Source organism: Oenanthe melanoleuca, chromosome 9, assembly GCF_029582105.1.
Source record: "Oenanthe melanoleuca isolate GR-GAL-2019-014 chromosome 9, OMel1.0, whole genome shotgun sequence".
Classification (NCBI taxonomy): domain Eukaryota; kingdom Metazoa; phylum Chordata; class Aves; order Passeriformes; family Muscicapidae; genus Oenanthe; species Oenanthe melanoleuca.
Window position 1 is genome coordinate 10,885,978 of NC_079343.1, and position 22,057 is coordinate 10,908,034.

Here is a 22,057-nt window from a genome sequence, read left to right on the forward strand (position 1 = left end):
TCCACAGTCTGTCCAGAGACCGTCCACCCCAGTCATAAAACCCCCACCCTGTGTTAAGTGGGACTACTCATGAAGTCAGCAGCAAGTGAAAAAGAGGATTGACATTAAAATCTGTACTCAAATATGCTACTTATTTCTTCCTTGAAAATATAGAATCTATTCCTTTAAAATAATTTATTGTTCTAAGACTAGTCAGAAAAAAGTGACTTAAAAATGAATAGTTTTTCAAAGATAATTTGAAATATCTGAAAGGGGATGCAGAATAAATTAACGTTCTTGAAACATTATAATAGTTGTAGAATTATACACCCACAGACTGAATAAACAAGAAATTACAAAGGTGGTGAAAACAGCTAAATGAGTTTTAAAAGAAAAGCCCCATAGGTAGTAATAAGGCAAATAAATAGGCCTTGACAGAATGCCATGTTTAAAAATTGAGAGGGAAAAAGCCTGCTAGTGCCTGCAGCCCTCAGGATGCATAATACAAATAATACTTTATATTTTCCAATGCCTTTCATTTACCTATTTAAATGTACTTCATTTTTTCAAAAAAAAATTTCACAAAATAAGTGTAGAGAGCAAAGTCATTGTGTCTATGCAATACACACTGAGCCCAAAAAGTACTCTGCAAAGTATTGAGAGATTAAACCTAGTAATCAAACCTCTTGTAAGGCACTGATGACATATGCAGAATCATTTAATTAACTGCTAAATGCAACTATTTTTGGCCTAGAACTCCAAAGCTCTTTATGACATAGCTAGAATGTGAATTATTTGGTATAGAAGCTGGGCTTCCAATTATTTGGTATAGAAGTTTATCCAGGGAACAGCACAAAGCCATTTCTGCAAGGAAGAAGCAGACTGGAGTGCACTCTGTGAAAATACTCAATGGCAGCAGGTTCAGAACCCACAGGCAGACACTGGGCTTGTCCTTGGCTTTGCTTTTGTGTAAAAGATGTCTCTGAGGATGCAGATGCTTTACTATTTTCTCACAGGGAAAGAAGATCATCTCATTTTAAACATGTATCTGAGAAGGGAATTAACGATGTTGAAATGGTCTTTATTTCAATGGTTATGGTGGTAATCAGGATAATTAGCACAGCTACATTCCAGTAGAAAACAATGCTGCTTCCCACAATTGCATCACACATTTAATTTTAAATCTAGAACATCTGTTTTTGTAAGAGGGGGTGTATATATATATATATAAATTAATTAGTATGTCTCTGTTTCTTGCACAGTGGACTGGCTGTTTCTTCAGAAAAATAGTGGGTGACTTCCTATATCATTTCTATATCTGTCTATCTATCTATCTATCTATCTATCTATCTATCTATCTATCTATCTATCTATCTATCTATCTATCTATCTCAATCCTCAATATCAAAATACTTTCCAGGTAATAGTACAAATGAAGGAAGGGAATTTTAATAACCTCAGAAAATGCTGAGATGCTGAAACGGACTGAAGTTAAGGAATATTAAATTTTCTGTAAAACTTCAGGGAAAAATGCCACCAGAGCCCAGTGAAATGATTGGATGCAGTGCATGTTGGTACCTCAGCTACACCTGGAAGGAGTGGGGCAGCAGAAGGACCAGCTGTGATGAACAATTAGCAGAGATTCTCTGCCCTCAACTTTCAGAGGTGCACTGATGGCAGCTCCACATCTGTGTTAATCCATTCATCCTTGGGCTGAATCCCAGATTTCCTAACAGATTTTTTTTTGTGCCAGCCATTAGGGATTCATCTTTAAGCACTAGTTTTTAGTGGGCCAGAGCCTTCAAAGCAGAGCAGCCCAGGGTTAAGCTCCAGAGCCCCCAGGACAGAACCCATGTAGGGCTCTTAGCCATCCTTTATCCACACCCCGAACAAACAAAGAAAAACAAGCCCTGGAGGGCTGGAGTGTTTGCGATTGGTGTGAAAAGCATCTGCCAGGAAAGAAGACTTTCTGTGGGTAGCTCTGGTGTTTTGGTTTCAGCTGTAGTTTTCTGCTCTTTTCTTCCTTGCTTTCTTTTCTTCACATATCTACATCCCTTGGGCAAGTTCACCTTGCCACTTCCCACCTCCCTGTCTGTATGAGTGTGTAGATGGAAATGCCTGCACAACAGCTGCCTGTGCACGGGCAGTTTTTGGTTTAATTCTGCATTTGTGTTCATCCCTTTCAGACTCCACTGATTCTGTAAAGTGCCTTATATTAACAGCAACCACCCCTGTAGCACTGTGTCCCACCAGCCTCTCTGCTGCCTTTTTATATATTGTAGAGAAGAGGAAAACAGAGTAAAAAGTAAATAAAGATGTTGGGAGAAGAGTGGAAGGTGCTATAAAGTCTAAGATTCTGAAATGTTTCTTTTTCACATGAGCAGAGACTGTTGGACTGCTCACTTTAGCTGATGTTCAACTTAATTTGAGAAGCTGAGGCTTAATTAGTCCTTGTATAAAGAACTAATCAAATTTTCATTTACAATGGAATGTTATCAGGAATCATGATTAAAAACAGTAGTAGAAGTGAATCCACCCTCTGTAAAGTATTGTTAGAAGAGTGGCAGAAGCAAATAAAGAATGTTATAAATCAAAATGCTCCATAATCCACCTCCAAACCTAACTCTTCCACCTTTTCTCAATGTATTAATATGCATCAAAAAGCAGCACTTAATGACTTCAGGAAAGTTCTTTGCAGAGTAAGGTACAATCAAATGCTAATCAACAGTGTATTTGCCTGACCTTAATTGCTTTTCTCAGCAATTTTTCTGAGCAATCACTTTGGTGATTGTGGCAGCAAAACAAGCAGTAAATGTTTGGTGGATTTGGTAATGATAATACAGAACCCCAAGTTCATGGTTTTCTACACCTGAATGTGTGATGCTGTGGTGAATGAAGCCACTTCCCCCTGTGATCAGCTAGAACCTGATGCTGTACCAGAAAAAGGCAGGTGGTGAAACACACACAGAGGTGGTGGATGCCCCATCCCTGGAAACACTCGAGGTCAGGGATGGGGCTCTGAGCAACCTGATCTAGTCCCTGCTCATTGCAGGGGGTTGGACTAGATAACCTTTAAAGGTCCCCTCCAGCCCAAACTGTTCTGTGACTGTTGCTACTGATCTTTGTAGATAATTTCATTCAAACTCAAATTCAATGCCTTGTTTACTCATCAGAAATGTGATGAGTCTCTCTTCTGGCAGCCATTGTCCTCTCTGTTTATCACTACATGCAGTATGATCAGTTTACAGCACAAAAAATGTTATTGGTAGCTAAGTACAAATCTTGGTGCATCTTAAAAAAATAGAATTACACAGAAAATCTGTGTATCTTGTGTTCTGTGAAGTGTGCAGCTGCTGACAGCATGAGAGACAGTCTTTATTATTATAGCTGCAGATTATGCCATTACTTTATTATAACGTGAAGACATTTTTCTCCACAAAATAGAGGGTTTTTTCCTTTGAAAACAGTTAAAAAATACTTTTCTGGGAATTTTAACATTTACATTTTAGAAGCATGCTATTCAGTTCTCAGCTGCCAGATTGTCCTGGAAAGCTAATGTGTATGAGTTCTCACGTTCAGCTGCTGGCTGCAGGCTGTTCCATGGAGAATGAAATTTGACTGCAGGAAACGAGGATAGAAAGGTTAAAGAATAAGAGAGATTTCAGAAGGTTTTCCATTCTGTACTTTAGCTGATGAAAACCAAAAGCCAAAGTGGAGCTCAGGAGCTAGATACCAAATGATATTAAGCTATTCTTCATGCTGCTGTGTAGTTGGCCACCTGCTAGGCTTTCCAGAGGGACCTGGAGATCCGAGTTACCTGTGGAACAATTGCAGGGAGCAGAGGGGCTGAAAGGCAGCTCCTGCTGGATGTGCCAGCATCCCTCACTCCTGCCTCGCTGGAATTAGCTGACATTTTCCGTGGCAGCTTTTAGCAGAAGGATTGAATGGGTATAGAAATGAACTGCTGTGTTGCTCTCTAGAGAGTTGGAATTACAGAGGCACAAATGAGGCCCCCTGATGTGGAGTGGTCCTGATGAGGAAGCTTGAAATGCAGCACATTGTATTTCACTCGTTATCTGCCTAAATGGATCTCTGTACATCAAGGCTGTCAATCAAGAACTTTTATCCATACAAATGTGGAATAAATTTTTGCATAAAAGGCAGGGAAATGAAGCAAAAAAGGTGCTGAGTTTCTAATTTTAGAAAATTATATCATCAATAGCATTAGGGTATCTGCATTTCTGTCTTTTACTGAACAGGTATTCTTAGCTTATAAGTTTCTCCTAACTAGCATCAGAAAGTCAAGAGGAATTATTTCTAGCTTGTACAAGTAAAAAAAATACGGAATCCAGGTGAGCTTTAACAGTTCTGGGGATGATGTGCAAATCAGACCAGAACATGGCTCCCTCTTCTGGATTTTTAATTTTTTTTTTATTATTCTACAAGGTTAACAAAATAAATAAAATTAAATATCAAGCTCAAATACACGAGGGGGACAATGGATTGAAAGACAATGGCTTCCTGGGAGTGAGTTTCCAAAACTTAAATTAAAATAGGTTAGGAGCACAGCAAGCTTAATCAGGAGGCATCCATTTGCTTCAGTAGCTCTGGAGAGATGACCTTGAGTTTTAAGATAACGAATTCTTTGTGACAGATGTGGCTTTTTCTAGTGATAGATGACATTTTTGTCATTTATTAAATGTGAACAGAAAAAATACCAAAAATCCCCAAAATAGCTCTTACCTGAAAACATCATCATGTGCTGAAAGTTCCTGGGAATCTTTTGTTTTCGACCCAAATTCAAAAGGAAAGAAAGTGGGTATATGTTGGAAGCTCTTGCTACAAAAACTGCCACCTAAAATGTAAGATGCTGAGGAAAACAGCGGACAAATTACCATAATTAACTTAACCCAAATATTTCTCTAAAATTATTTTAAGGTGTATCTAAACAAATATATTATCTTCTTTCATGTTTTACATGCTGTGTTCTAATGCTTCCTGTGCAGTGGCAGAGATCTGCCTTCCCCAGACATGCTGGTTTTATATTCATCATACCTCACTTCAATCACTCTACTTCTTCTACTCATCACATTTGTGTCACACGTGGCTTCATCTTCAGCCCTTCAGGAAAATGCCCATCATCAATTGCAGAGAGAACATTATCTCCTTGAGCAGCAATTTTCAGAGAATAAATGTGCTTTTGGACCTGATTATTACTTCCTTATTTCCTGGCAGTTCATATTGTCTACATCCAGCACTTTTTGCTTTTTCTTCCCCTTCTCTGAGGACATTCCTCTGATGCAGTTCTTTATTATATATCCCAAAAGTTGCCTTGATTAGAAACATGAGGCCGTTATCAGATTTAAAGAAAGGCACTCTGAGCTCCTTTTATGTGGTCCCTACCCTGCCCTGCAGCACTGCCCTGTCCATCCAGGGGCTGTCAGGACAGGCTGTGCTGCTGCCCTGCTGGGCACACAGGAGCTCCTGGCTCCTCGCTGCCATCCAGCCCAGCCTGCAGCCAAGGGAGCTCTGGTGCAGCCCTGATTATTCATTTAGAAATTACGCAGAAAAATTACTGCACGTAAACAGTATGCTCCCAACTTTCAAAGCTATTACAGCTCATTTAAAAGTGATAAGCAGAGGGCTGCTGCTCTGAGCCAAAAAAAAATATCATTGTATAAATAGTCAGCGTGAAAAGAATCTGTACTGCTGTACAAGCAAGGTTTGTTGAGAAACCATGGAAGAATTAAAGACACAGAGATTTTCTTGCCAGTCACCTAGGCAGACAATGGTGTAAGTCATTCCATGTATGCTAGAGATATCAAGATCAAAGAAGGTAAGATTTGAGCAAAGCAGAACTGCGTGATTTGTAAGGACTTAATATAATTTAAGTGTTTCTGGGGAAGTCCTGCTTGTGGCACACATCTGTCTGGATGCAGCTCTCCAGTTTGTGGATCTGCACTGGCTCCAGACAGGAGAAAAGGTTTTGTGCTGCACCTGTCCCCACAGACGTGTCCCAATACTTATCCCAATTTCTCACACCACTTGTAAACCATTGGCAAAAGTTCCCCAGCTGGTTTAAAGCTATTTGCCTGTAGCAGAGGACCAAAACAGCAACTGTCCAAAGAACATGCACTTACATGCATTGGGGCAGCTACTAGGACGTGGGTAATAGATGATTGCATTTTGAACTGACAAAAAACTGATCTTTAGTATTCAAGGAACTGATTGCTTTGCTTGTTGAATTCTTTTTTCACCTGGAACATACAATCTTTATATATATACACACAAACATACACATATATAGAGATATGTACTTCTTTAAAGTAAAGGATACAAGTGCACCAAATATGAAAAGAGGATTGAAGATGTGATTTTGAAATGTAAATAGTGCGAGTCCCATGTAGCAGAAGATGACATTCTCAGCCAAAAAATTCATGAACTCGAACAACTTAAATGAGAGAGAAAGAACATAATTATAACTTGTGTCTACAACAAACTACTGATTATCCCAAGTTCCCTTGGAATACAGAACTGTTTAGATGAAAGGAACAGAAATTGCTGCTATTTCAAGGGAGGATTTTAAACCCACCTAATTTGCTATACAGTATAACAAGGTGTCTTTTAGCTTTAAAAATCATAGTTGCTTGCATGTTTTTCCTTGATTTGTATATGAAAGTTTGAAATAGACAACTTCTAAAATACATAAACAGCAAATAAGTTATATGAGCTTCAATGCAACCTGCAAGAAAGCTAAGGGAAATCATCTTCACTCTTGTTTACAGGGGTGAGCCTGGGAAATGGCTCCTGGCTACACAGGTGGTTGTGCATAGTGCAGTCCTGGGTATGGGGACACTAAGGCCAGAGAGAAAAATATTTCCTAAATGGATTTTTAAGAACCTGTCCCTTTAAAATATAGCACAGTCTTTCTTACTACCATGAGTATTATCCTGCAGATGGAAACTCTTATTGCACTTATTGTATAGACATCAATACCAATACTCATTTCTATTTATAATATCATTTAAAGGTATTATAAAACAAGCTTGAAATACATGAGTAGGGTAGAATTTCTTCTGTGAAAAACAAGCAGAGCCAAAATATTCATTTGCCTTGAGGGGATGCTCTTGATTGTATTTGCAATTGATTATATTAAAACTGACAAAATAAATTTTCCTATTTAACCACATTTGGAAAAAATCAATCATTGCTGACAAATAACCATAAAGAGAAAAAGGGGCATTTCACTTCTGAAGTCACTTTTGAGCTCAGGATCCTATGCCAACAAATCCTGATGCAGAGCTAGGACTGAAGTTTGTCAGTCTGTCTGCAACCAGCCCATACATCACTATCCAGAATGTTACTGTGGAGATGTTTTATTCATCCTCAGTGGGATTCTGTATTTTGTGTAATATGTTTGTGCTTCTAGAAATAAAAATCCAGTAACAGTCACTAAGATTCAACAAAGGAAAAATGAGAGCTGTCACAATCATTAAAACAAATTTGAGAGGCAAAATGGAATAAAACCCATTAGTATATGGGAGAATGTTTTGGACCCCATGGCAGCACCATCAATTATCTCAAGCACACATTCCATAGCTCTCATTTTGTGCTGCAATACTGAAAAACATGAAAACAAACACAAAAAATATTTGCAGGTTAGCAGTCTTAAATTATTTGAATTAAATTTAGATGAGAGAAAGCAGTTGTCAAAAACTTCAAAGTATGGGATCTTGTGATCCATAGAAATTATGATAAATTCTTGCATTTCCACTGGGAAGCAAATATGATCCCATGTCTTTGTGGGAGTATCATCTGATACATTATTTGAAACAACAGAAAAATCTATCAGGAGTGCCACAACAGGATCTACATCTCTATAAAATAGATATCTGTGTATGTATGAAAATCTTTTGAGGGAAGGACACTACTCTAAAAGCACAGGTTTTAGAGCTGAATATTTCATTTTTCATTTAGAAAATCTAATTCAAGACTCAAAAAAATTTAAAATAGATGTATTATTAAAGCATTTTAGAAACAGAAATTCTTAAACTATATTTCCTTGTTTGTATCTTCAAAACTTCTGTTAATATACTTTTTTTGCAGGAAAAGAGATTTTTTTCCTACATCATTGCCTTTGCTCTGTACTTTTTCTTAGCAATCTTACTGAATTCAAGGTTTTACTCTTGCCTGAAGTGCTTTCATGGAATAGCTGATTTTAAACTTCTCCCCCATAGTCTCTCAGAAATCTCATCAAGATGCAATCTTTATGGATTTCTTGCAAATCCAGTTTAGGGCATCTTTTTCAATTCCCCATAAATTCACTTCCTTTTGCTCATTACATGCATCCTCCTTCTTCCCACTACAAACTTCCAGGCTGATTTCAGTAAATGATTGTTAAAGAAAAAACAATCTTTCATTCTTGTCTGGGTGTTTGCACTCAACATGAACAACATGAACATTTTTCCTTTTTTATATATATATATATATATATATATATATATATATATATATATATAAATTTTTTTTTTTTTGGTGAAAGAAAATATAATCCAATTTTTCCCCCCCTTTGAGTTTTTGTGGCTTTTTTTTTTTTTTTTTTTTTTTCATGTGTGTGTCTTTGCTGAACTGTGCTGGTTTTTTCCCTCTTATCTCTAGTTTCTCCATATTTTGTTCTTTCACTATCAGAGCACGGCTTACTTGCTGGAAGATTAAGTCCAGACTACTTTTCTTCCTTTGTGTAGCAAAAAATCCAGGTGCTATTTCAATAGCTAATTTAGAGCAGGCTCCACTCCTTCCTATTCCAGGCACAACCATGATATGGTCTCTTATCAAAGATTCAGCTCCTTAAAATGGTAAAAGTAGCTTATTAGCTTCATTCAGAATCTTCTGTGTCCCCACATAGTTTGCTCTCTTTTTCTAAAAGTCTGTCACTCACTCATATGACACATTTATTCACTGTCTGCAACTTATTCAAATTTCTCACCATGTGTTAGAAAAAATTAAATAAAACAACTGCTTCAGAACTAGTTTTTTGGCATAAAAGAGGTGATACCTGAATGCCTTTTTCTGGAACATGACACTTGCTGATACAAAAATTACCCACTGTTCTCTTGACTTTACTTTTATTCGAGTATTTAAGTGTAGTGTTTTAATTTAGTGTTCAGCTTCTGTGTTTTGTTCAGCAGCAATACAGAGCCCATGGAGAGATTCCATTTAGCACTTAACTGTCAGTGCTGTGCAGCACAAATCCCTTCAGAGCAAAACAATTTGCTCTAAAGAGATCTTCTGAAAACCATGTTAAGAAACAGCTTCCATAGGAGCATTTTCCCAAATTCTCATGCCTTTCAGTCACATGTTTCTGTCATTATTTTAAGGAGAAGATGTCAAGATCTTCTGATGAGAAGTAGAAAAATAAGAGTAATAGGCTTTCAACTGGAATTTAAAAATTCCTGGGTCACCCAAGGAGCTTCTGGGTGACATCCTCTCCTGTCTGGGGGGCCATGACCACTCCATGCTGTGGCCCATGGGATTAAATGCCACTCAGAAATTCTTAGTTTTTTGAATATATGTACTTGCAAGTGGGATTACTTTAGTGGGAAGAAAACATTAGGATGTAAATCCTGGATACCGAGTGTTTGGAAGTATTTTTCCATAACCAAAAATTCCCTTCCCTTGTCACCCACACAGACAACCAACCTCCTTGTACTGTAAATGACATTGTCACAAAGTGCTTATATACCACTATTACTTTTCCCAGGGCTACCAGAAAACCATTTTAATATACACATAGCAATAAGACATCTTTTTGTTGTAAAACTAAAACCCCTCATTTGTAATGTGGCATTTCTAACTCTCCACCAAGTCTGTAACTCTGGTTATACTTTTAATGTAAGAGCTGTAATTAATCACCAGTGTCAACACATTGCAGAGTAGAGTATTAATTACAAGAACACTGGTTCAGAACTAATCCAGGCCCTTGGTTTAGGTGCTTAGCTTAGTGAGTTACTGAAAATGGTATTTGCTTTGCTTTGGTAATTTCCTCTGTAAGTAGTGGTTATTACAAAAGATTTATATTAAAATTGACATAATATTTATGTATTTAAAAACACACAATTAATGAAATACTTTTCTATTACTCTCAGCTGTTGTAAGTACTAAGAGAGAGGTGCAAAAATTCCATTTTAAGCTGGGACATTGTTCTGGAAAATGCCACTTGCAGTTCAGTTCTCACTGGCAGGGGAAGGAATCAATGCAGGCTATCTGTATTGCCTTGCTGTAACCACTGAGTTTATCCTACAGCAATGTTTTATTTTAACTCAAGTGAAAAAATTTAAATTATATAAAAACTGTATCATTTTATCTTTTCAGTGAGATAAGGAAAGCACGATCTTTTTTCCTCACCTTTCTTTCCCCCAGCCCCACAGTTAAGTTCCAGCCAATTAGAGCAATAAGCTATGCCAGAATGGCTTTTGCAAGTCAATTTATTTTCTAGAACTACTTGTATTTTCACTGAGTGTTAGAGAGATTTTCTAGGTAAGTAATTAGTGCACCTGGAAGATGGAACACACTAAGTACCAATCTCATCTGCAATGAAAATAGAATTCCTTAAAGGAGCATCAAAAAGAGAACATAATCTATGCCACAGTCCCCTTGTGGCTGGGGAAAAGGGAAATATAAGATTTTTCAAATACTGATACTTTAAGGAATATTTCTCATCTCAAGGGAATAAAGTTAGTATGACAGGGCTGGGTAAAAGCAGAATGGCAAACAGCATTCTTTCCTCTCCAGGGAATAACATCAGTATGGAGATATTGGGTAGAAGGTGAATTACATCCTCAAATTCCTTCCAGCAAAGTTTAGTGAATTTTAATCATCGATGGCAACATTGCATTTGTTTACTTGATTTAATATCTGCTGAAGGAATATCATCCCCCTCTTGAAGGTACCTGCAGGCCTTCTGTAATTGCACTGATTTCACTAAAAACATGGAAAACATCACCTGTCTGGGGGATGCACCCTACAGTGATATATTCTTGCATCAAAACAGGGAGAGTTTCCACAGCCAACAGCAGCTGGGAAGCTAGGATGTAAAATTGATTATATTTTTAAGAGAGATCTAAAGGTGGCAGAGATATTAAAAACTGCAGTAGTCAATGTGAAGTGATGGTTATAAAATTTATTATCTTTGAATAAGGCTATTTAATTAGATTATAGATATCAAAATATTCCATGAAGTCAAGGATATTGATAAATTAATAATTGATGAAAATTGCTTTACCTTAACTCTTTTGAATTAAAATGCAGTGAGAATTCAAACTACCATAATTTCCCTGAGATTATAGAAACCTTTATTACAGCCTAATTGCTTTATTTAATTTCTCTTCTAATTAGAAGTCTCAAAATTGGGAAAAGGTTTAGATTTGAACCTCTTGGAATCTTATACAGCTATAATGAATGCTCACAGCATAGTGATATACTGATCATTTCTGAATGTGCTTAGATGAAAGAATCAGCAAAAGTAACTCAAATTCATGATAAAATATTAACTTGTTTATGGTGCTAATTCTGATATGCAAGCATATCTGACTCAACTTGCAAACATACTAGCATAGAGAAATTCTTACAGGATCTTTAATGTCCTGGAGAAAAATTCTGATCTTTTTTATCAGTTGGCTTTGCTACTGAATTAAATGAATTTCACTCCAACAGATTTGTGGAAGACACACAATAACTTTCTATTTCCCTATAGATCTGGGAGGTTTAAAGGATTCATAAGGCCTCAGGAAAACTAGGAAAGGAAAAAGATATAAAAGAAAACAGTAGTACCAAGGGGAAGGAAAGGCCAGCAGTATTTGCATTTCCATGGTATGGCTTATTCTTTCTGGCAAAATCCACTCACCATCACCAGAGTTCAGCTTGGGAGAAGCTGGATAAACTACTGCACAGAATACACTTCTGACCACAGCAAAGCAAAACTGTTGGCCTTGGACATAAAGGCAAATCCTACTGTTAAAATTATCAGAAGTCTTGAATAAGTCTTCACTTAAAAAAGAAGTTCAAACCAAAAATGTTGAAAATTAGGCAGGCAATAAGCATTTGGTATTTAAATTAAATATTGCTTCAAATCAAATTTGGATCCAGCTCTAGATCATTACTGTTGCTAAGTTGCTTAGAAAAGGGGATTTCTGCAAAGTTGGTTTTTTCAAAAGTGGCCCAGTTTGTAATAGAGGGATGGATCATTTTTATATCAATATCTCCTTTTCATGTAGCACAACCAACTTTTGCTAAAATACAGGACTTTAAATGGTACTTAAAAATAACCCCAGCATGACCCCTGAATGGAAGCTGTCACCAAAATAGAGGAGATGGTGCTATTGCTCCTACAGCTTGTCAGTCAAGTTCTTCTTTGGTTCACAAACTAGAAACAACCATTTTCAAAGTGCTTATTTATCTTAAATTCCTGAGCTGAGATGTTGCAGGCACAAAGGAAGGAGCACCCCAGTGCTCTGTTGTCTCAAGATTATGTGCTCAGGGATTCCTGCAGCTCAATCTTCCTCAGTTTATTTTAGCAGGACTGGTTTCTGCAAGGATTAAGGAAGGGTTCTGCTCCAGATGGAGTGTAATAGAGTGCAGCTGGAAAATTGTTTGAAGGGGTATAAAGAACTTTTGACTGGTCAGCAAATAGTGGTAGTACTGGAATAACTGTGTTCAGGCTGAATTTGGAAATTTTTGGGAATATTGATGCCTCTTCCATTGCCTGATACAGGCAATGATGGTAATGGAAAATGAAGAAGCTATTAACAGGCTGTGCTGTCCAGGATTAAGCAAGAATTCTTATCAAGCTGAAATCAGGGAATAGATGTGCACAGATGAGCTCTTATATGTCTACATGTGGGAATTTGGGGAATTCTTTTGTTTCATTTCTGTAATCATCTTTAAACAACTTCCCTGCCTCCTGATGTAGGCTACTATTCAAGAATTGAGATTCATTTGAACAAGAAGACTGAGAAAAGTGAATAGCAGTTATGTTCTGTGTGTTACACTTTTTCCTTAAGTATTAGAGTATGTGGCTTTTCTCATCTAACAGTCCTTTACACTTAAAGCTGTAATCTGGAGTGCTCTGTGGAGATGTGATAAATGAGACATAATGTGACTCCAGCTGAAGCAGAATAGAAGCTGCTGAACTGTTGGAAAAGGTATTGCAAAGATTTCCAGTGTTTTCAGGTCTACTAAATTACTTGTGGTTTCACTGTTATGTTTTACTGGTGTCACCAAAGGGAAAAAAAAAGACAGTAAAACAAGCAGAAATAAAAAATGCTACACTAAGATACATCTTCAACTGTACTTAAATTTGAGAACTCAGGTGACTATTGCACATGAAGAATCTGTAGTGAAAAGATACTAATGCACCTTAAAAACACCTTCTGTAAGATTCTGTGGGAAAGCAGAAGTTAGGTGAACTAGGGGCATGATCATCAGGCACCTCAGAAAAATGCTTTTGCAAGAAAAATATTAATTACTACACAAGTGTGGGCTTCTGGGTGCTGAATGTCTGCTTGGAATTTTCAAACACTCCAAACTTCTCAGGTTCTCTGGAAGCATAGAGTGGTCAATACCTCCTTTAATTTGTGTGACTGAGGCTGAATTAAAACTCAAAACTTGGAAAAGCTTCTCAAACTTGTACCCCAATTCATTATTGTAGGTTAATGAAAGTATATAGGTACCAAAATATATATAAAAATAGGGCACTTATTTGAATCCTGGTCATGATTTAGACATTTAGTCTCAAAACTTTTGACAAAAGGCTTTTTCAGCCCCTAATGATGTGCACAGACTGTACCATGAGAAAGAGATGAGCTGTAGTTAGCTGTTTAGTATGTCTTGCACTGTGCTACCATTTGGTACAAATGTCTCTTTGGAAGGTAGGAAATCCATTAATTGTGTAATGGAAACACAGCTGTGCAGTCACTAAAAAGACAGGGTGCTGGCAAGGGCTTTAGACTATTATAATGCCTTATTTGCATGTATTTATTTTCTTCTTGCAGCTTATTGTCTGAGAATTCTAGTGTTACCTACATACTTCTGAAAGTTTTGACCAAAGCTTTTGTGCAGTTCTCATAGCTGATAGGGAACTTTGCAGATAATAACCCTTGAAAGAGGATTGTGAGGAATCAGCATTTTTGCAAAATCATCTAAGTTAAAAAGGAGAAACATCAGACTGCAAGAATGGATCTCTGTCAGCAGCAGTTTGGAATCACACAACAACTCAGATTCCTTAAGGCCTCCCATTGCCCCAAGACACTCTGGGCAGGGCTAAAGCATTCCTGATTAAAACAATATAAAGTATAGAAGCAGCAAAGTTCCCAGAGCAGCAGAATGCTTTGGCTGAGGTCAGTCCCCATCTGCAGCAGAACTCTCCCTGCTCTGCAGGGATCCCAGTGCAGCCTCTCCAACCACACCAGAAATAGCATCTTAATTGTGTTTCCAAACACAGGCCTCAAGGGAAGAGCAATTATGGACCTGGTGACACACACTCATGCAAGGAACACAGGGTTCTAATTAAGGAACCTATTACTAATACCCTCAACATTGAAAACTATTTTAACCTATGTGCTGAACAATTGTACTGCATTCCAATTTAGCAGTATCATGTACTATGCACAGAAATAAAAAACAGACAGGTTTTCCCTAGAGATTTATTCCATAACTGAAGAATTTATTGATAAATCTTGTATTAAAATCATCTAACACAATAACATGAAGTGTCAGTGTTTCCAAGCTAGAGAAAATCGTTACCATTGGGACATAACTATATTTTTAGTAAGGGACTGTGTGTTTTACCTCTGTTATAATTATATATATTTAGAACTTGCTCATTTATAGCATAAGCCAAATGTCATTGAAGTAAAAGGCCTTTGGTTCATAACGTAAAGTTCTACTAAATTAGCTGTTCATTAGTTCATACCTGAATGAAAAATTAAGGAAGACTTAAAAGCCGAATCCTATCTTTATTTTTTATGCTTGTCACAAATTCTCAGATGAGGGAGTTCTCACTGACTATGTTTGAGGGAATTGTTGTAATTATCAGCTTTTACAAAACATGAGATTGTAAAACTTATACTTCAAACTAAAGTTAGCCATATTTATTCTAAGTATGGGATGTTAAAGTGCACCCTGCTCTGTCTCAGCACTACATGTTGATGATGTGAGAATATGTTCCTCACCCAGGACTAGATTGATTCTGCTTTGCTTTTTCTCTTTATGCATTCCACAGTTGCTGTTATGGGGGTGGCAATAATTAGGATGGGCTTGATTTCACAGGCTACATACACAGAGAGAATTCTCTTCACAAAACTAGATATGCTTTACACAAGTAGAGCACAAGGCTGGATATTTGCATAGTTGAAGAGTTAAAAACTAGGGATAAGTGCTAACTACCCAAAGTAGGCAGAAATATCTCAGAGGTTGCTCTTCAAACCTCTTTGAGAGCACTGACAGCAGCACAGCAGCACCTGCAGAGCTCTACAAACTGTGTCTGGCTTCTGCAGCAGCTCACAGTGTGGTCCCACTGACAGAGCAGGACATATGAGAGCCTCATTTGTGAGTCAGGGCAGTTCCAGAGAAGCTACACACGAGCCTCACTTCAGAAATTCCTTACACATTTCTCCATATGCCAATGAGATTTTGGCCTATCAGTTATAATTCCAATTGTGTGTCAGCTAACTGCTGGCATCTGATACTGGGATGTAAAGAGTAAACTACAACCTTAACAATCTAAGATCTTTATTAATATTTAAAGAAAATGTTTAATGTTTAAATAGATTGTAAAAACTTTAATGAAGCCATTTGGAAACTAGTTTGCATATGGTATTATGTTCCTTAGCCTACCAGCATCAAAAATGACATCATTTTTCAACAAGATAAGCTTCTCTGTAGAAATACTGCTTCATTACAGTTCTGAGTTACTTCAGGGTGTGAATTACATTTGAGTGTATTATTTTCCAGTTTTTGTGCTTAAGCAAAATGAAAGAATTTGGGTTTTTTTTTTGTTTTTCAAGATAATTTATCTTCTTCATAGGTCCAAAGTACTTTTCTTTATTCTGTGTGTGTGTGTAAGACACTAGAATATGATATTCCTCATAAAATGCTGAGGACAAAGGGGCACATGCTTGATGGGAGTTCATGAGGCCAGAGCACATCTGCACATTCTTAGTTAAGGAATCACTAATGCAAGTGTACAAAAAGAGGGAAAATGGAAACTACAGAATGAAGTATAGAACTGAATATTCTAACAAGGTTTCTGTATATGGGCACCCAATATTTTCAGTATTATGGATAGGAAAGCAGCTAATTTATTATATAAACCATAAATGATGCAGGTAATTACTGGTGCACCAGAGTTATAAAGTCTGCAGTTATTGCTTTACTCATAGCAATATTTCCTAGCTGTTTACCATCCATCATGTAGCTCACAGCTGAAAGAGAGGAAACAATTTCAGCATTTTCACATAAATTTAAGGGGAGTCACGTGTAAAGAGACTGCAGATTAACATTCTTTTAGATGGTTAAGTAATCAGGAACATCAGTCAGATAATGAGGGATTTTGTTAAGAAATTCAGATTGAAAGACATGGTAGTATAATTCCTTCTGCAGAAATCATGATTTTCTTATGCTGTTGTGATTCTTCTTGCTAAACCCATACAGTAAACAGCTTTAGATTTCTTTATAGCATTACACTGTTCTACAGGGTTCCATAAGATCTTATGGTACATCTGGTCAAACAATGCACCTGGCATGTTTCCAACCTTCACTTTTTTCTGCTAAACACAGAAAATAGCTGTGCAGGGAACTGGAATTCATTGTACACTTCCTGTCAATTGCAATCCATTTAAAGGTAATAATTATTACCAGCACCAGGCATGTGGTGCATATTCAATTAGAGACAAGCAGGCAATTGCTGAGTGAGGGCTGTTTGTGACAGAGCCAGGGGCTCTGCAGAGATGCTCTGGCTCTGCAGGCAGGAGCAGGGCTCAGCCAGCACCTCTGACACTGCTGCAGCTCATCAGAGCCTCAGGAGGCAAAACTGGGGCTTGGAAGGGAAAGCACAAGACAAGAATAGGGGCTGCTTCAGTTCAGGGTGCATAGGCTGGAGCTGTGATGATAGCTAATGCCCAGAGATCTCAGCTTTTGGACTTTTAGAAGGGCAGGAGACTCTAGCTTGTGTTGTTTCCAATATATTAACCCACAGTTTCAGGTATCTGATCCTAATAGCCATAAGATAAATACTGCATGAATCATTCTTTTTTAAAATTGTGCTTACAACCCTTTTATGTATCATTTTCTTCTCTCAGAAAAAAAAAAAAAAAACCAACAAAAAAAACCAGGGACATTTCTATGTTCTCCCTGATTGTTTTCAACAGCTGCAAAGTGAAGGTTTTTGCTATAGGTTTTTTCTCAAAAAAAAGAAAAAAACCATCTGGGCAAAATACCAGAAAACAAGAGCAAGGTTTTCCCCTAATATTACTAATCTCTGAAGTATTTATGAAAAATTTGATACAACATGGGCAAAACTATACTAATGCTGTTCCAGTAAAACTAAATCTTCCCAAATGCTATTTTATTTTCAGACTCTCATTACCCAAAGGAGCATCTTCACTCCAGACCTTTCTATTGAGCCCTGCTAGTTGATCATCTGTGTTTTTTCCTGAGCAGCACTGCTTGAAGCTTCAGTCTTTATCACTTTGGAGTCTAAACTTGCAGGAGTTCAAGGGGGTTGGCAATTAGGGATTTTTTTTTTTGTTCAGCTGCCGAAAGGGAGCCATGAGACAGTGCCCATCAGAGCTAACTTTTATGCTCAGTCTCCACTTAAATGGAAAAATGTGCTTCATGCATGCAACCTATTTAATGCTAACCAAGAATTTGGACTTCACTGGATTCTTTAGGCAAAGATCTCTTGTGTATTTTTGAAGAGTGCCAGACCTGAATGCCATGCTTAGTCAAAAAGAATTTCTAGTTTACTCTCAGAGGACCAGCCATCAAATATGTTATCTCATATCAGACAGCCAGCTATATGCCTTGGAAGATAATAAACCCTCCATTCTGGTATGAAATTCTCCTGTATACACTGCAATTGTGGCGTGCTGGGAACACAGATTCCTCCTGCACAGAACAGATGCAAAGACTGATTAGAATCTGGTACTGGTGGTAACCTTTCTGAGAGATAACTTTTCTCCCAGCCTTTCTCTCTGCCAATCATTTGTGTAGAAACACCTGACCTCTTGCAGTGCCTTAAAGGTCATTTTTCCATAAGAGTTACTGAACAAATCACAGCTGTCAATTAGGCTGCTCATTTCAAAAGGAGGAGAATTAGCCTCGTGTATCCTTATGTTTTGTGGTAGTTCTGCTTTGCTAATAATCATAAGAGTCTAGGACATTTTGCTGTAATTAAGGTTTTCCTCAGCCTTGAAATACTCTAATTTTTTTATAAATTAAGAGCCTGAATCAGAAGAGCCATTAAAACCTGACATTTGTGCATGTACTTTTCTTCCTAGAAGTATAAGCTCATTATCTGTAAACAGTCCAATGTTTGGTAACAGAAAATAGTAGGTATTAACCAGAGATAAATTAATGTAGGCTGTGTAATACAGAGGCAAGCCTGGCTCTCTTTATTTGGTGTCTTAAACACTCATACAAACAGCAGAACCAGAGCCCCAGGGCACACACATGTCCAGTGTGACTGTGTAGGGTTTGAGATAAAGGCACCAAATCATTGTGTTTTGTGCTGCAGCTCCCTTGGAAGTTAGAGGGCTGCTTCTTAGAGGGCTGCTTCTCCCCAATCTGAGTGCTGGATATCTGGAGTGGGCCAGGTGCAGTTTGGGTGTTGGTAGTGCAGCATCATCTCTGCCCAGCTGCTCTCCTTCTCTCACAGAAAAATAACAGCAGTAGCTGCAGCTCCTGGCATGTGCTCTTAACAACAAACTCAGGAGAAATCATTCTGCTACTAAAGCAGAATTTACAGTGTGTTATTTATTTTCTCATCAAAAGGCAGCTGATGGGAGAATCCTATAAGACAGTATCATGTATGTGGAGAAAGGAGATTTGTGGTTGCAGAGCTGGCTCTAGGTCTGCTTGTAGCTGGGTTACAAGATACATGGGCCAGCAGAAAAGCAGTAGAATGTGGACATCCCAGTGATGGTGCTTCATTTGGATACAGTGACTTCAGTCACCTCTCTGCCTTTTAGTCCTGCAATACTCTTTTTGGTAAACATTGTCTGTTGGTATTCAGGCAACACTCCTTTGATTAATTGATTTTTTTCCCCTCTTTCAGTTGATTTGGACATCTCCATTGCCATACTTTACATTTACTCCAATATTTTGCTTTGCTTCTGAAGTGATTCCCTAATCATGGATGGAACAGCTCCCCAGGAAGTGGTGGAATTTTCATCCCTGGAAGTGTTCCAAAGATGAGTAGATGAGACATGGTGGTATTCGGTGGATGATTAGACTTGGAGGTCTTGAAAGTCTTTTTCTATCTCAATGGTTCTATTATTCTAGGTCTATATTGAGACTATACTATAACTTATTAGGGTCAGGGGACTATAATGATTTGATTTGAAGGTTTTGAGAAATTAAACGTTTTATGACTTCTTTTCAACTAATTTTGATAAATGTGATTAATTAGAATTAAATTGATATGCTGACAAACACAATCCTTTTACACCAAAGTGCCTTTGGAATGCAGCTTAATTTCTGACCCAGCAGTCAGCTGATTGATCCCTAGCCAGTGTCCTGGTTGGAAGACATATAGCTGCATCATTAATGAGCTAGGGATGTTTTGAAAGCTTCATGTATTTTCCAGGGATTTCCAGGAAATATTAGCTGCTTTCCTGCAAAGTGATGACTTTTATTAATCAGAGATAATGATGTCTGCTTTATAGTGAGGAGATTAAAATTTGAAGCAATCAGTACTATGTCCATCAGCGAGCCCAAGACCAGTCTGAACTTTCATTCCTCCAGGGCAAACTGATCTGCTCAAACTCCGAGTGAGACTGCATGTCTGGCTAAAGTCATTCACAAGTTAAGCAGCTCTGAGCTCTCTCGGCGTGTCTTTACCTCATTCCCCTGCCTGTGTTAAACCTTGGAGGTGAAGGGCCACTGAAATCTTAACTTGGAATCTTGTGCGCTCAGCACGCCCGTGCAGCTGAACAATCAGGCCAGGAGCTCTTATCTCCAAGGCAGCTTGTTCCCTTAATGGCTTGGCTATCAGGGCAGCACAACAGGTGAGTAACTCTTTAACTCCTCGTGTGATTAGAAAGCTCCGACACCGAGTTTGAGAAAGCCACCTTCACCAACAGTCAGACACACCTGCTTCGGAGGTGAGCATGAGAACAAGGCTTAGATTGGGGATTGAAGGAGACAGGCAGGGCAGTGTGTGACACATTCCCTTACTGGCTGGACATCCTTTCCTGTGTCTTCTTGTAATTCCCTGGTTCTTCTTCCATAGGTGATGCATTTCAGAATTCCCTTTCCAGAATTTATAACTTGCTGACACTATTTTGTCTGCAAAAAGAATTTTCCATATCCTTGCACACTTAACCAAGGAGAGGTATTGCCCTGCCCCACTCTCACTGTTGCAGTCGTTCCCCAGAGTTAAAGGAACATAACCAGAAAAGATACAACTCCTAAGTATGATGGATAATATTTATGGCCATTAGTCAATACTCCACCACAAAATGTGCTGGTTTAGCTTGGCATTTGAGTGAAAGTGATAGAGGGCAGAAAGAAAAAGAGAGTGAGGAATGTCATCTTCCTGTAGAAAACACAATATTATCCATGAATTCTTTTCTAGAGTTACTGTACGGATTTCCACTCTGCCCACTTTTAACAAACCAGAGATTTGTGTTTATCTCACAACAAACACCCTGCCCAGCCTCTGACTGAGCAAACCAACCCAGCCCAGCTGTACATCTAATGTAAAATCTGAGCTGTAATGTCCCAGGGTTTAGAAGCAACTCTCTGGCTGCAGCACAATGTGAAAGGAGATAGCAGCTGTAAAAAATTCTGGAGAAAGCTGCTCAGAATCAAAGAGCTTTCGATCAGATCCCTGCAGTTTCATCTTCTCCTTCACTAAAGATACATTGGATAAATTAAACTTTAAGTGCCTGAAATTCAGGAGCACTCTGTTAGACCTAACCTTGTTGCCATGGAGGTCAGGGTCAATCTCACTGTTAAAATCATGATGGCTGTTGTCAGGTTAATGATGATGACTTAAAACTTCTTAAAATATCAGCCATGTTAAAAAAATGACAGTAAAAACACACAGAATGTTTATAAATACTTAATGAAAATTGGGATAATTGAATGAAAACTATCTAAAGCCTCCATTTTCACTAAATTTTTGTTATTTACTTTCCTTATAAGAGTGTTAAAATAATTCATTTGTAAAAAGATTACTGTTGCATTGTAGTTTCAGATACTGTAAATTTCAGATGCTTGAAATCTAATATTTCTATTTCATGGAATCTTAAACACTGACTGATGGAATAATAAAGGATACATGGGGACTAATAATTACATGGCATCTTTTAGCAAGCCTTTTTAATAGATATTCTTAAATTACTCATTTAAGAAATGTAGAAAAATTCTCATTTTATATCAGTGACTGAAGAGAAACTTTTTTTTTTTTAGAGCAAAGGATAATGTATTGTGGGAAATGCAGAACTTGGCACCAGGGTCAGAAATACCTTCTCTGTCACTGTATACTGCATTTTACCATCAAGCTATAAAATTTTAAAAGCAAGTAAAAAATGTAAAGAAAATTATGCAAAGCAGTAAAGAAAAAGTATGTTTAAAACCAGCTAACACAATTTTGCAATCTGATTTACAATTTTAAATCTAATTTCCATGGTTTTTGTTAGCTTCAGCTTCAGCCTTAACTCACTGTTTTGTCAGTGTTCATTACAGTTCAGCACTCCTTTCTGAAAGATCTGTCATATTGTAACAAAAGAAGGAGACTGCTTTGGAATAATTCTATAAAAGAACTGAAAAGCCCTTGATTTTGGCCAGTAATGAGTAA

The 22,057-nt window shown here is 37.7% G+C and overlaps 1 protein-coding gene across 1 annotated transcript in view; it reads right to left on the bottom strand.

The window, feature by feature from the left end:
* Positions 1–22,057, bottom strand: part of SLC9A9 (solute carrier family 9 member A9) — a 172,777-nt gene that overhangs the window by 67,885 nt on the left and 82,835 nt on the right. The window contains exons 13-14 of the mRNA XM_056498959.1: positions 6,317–6,430; positions 4,723–4,834 (exon numbers count right to left, since the gene is read on the bottom strand). Of these exons, the coding sequence (XP_056354934.1) occupies positions 4,723–4,834; positions 6,317–6,430 (226 nt within the window). The remainder of the gene's footprint in view (positions 1–4,722; positions 4,835–6,316; positions 6,431–22,057) is intronic.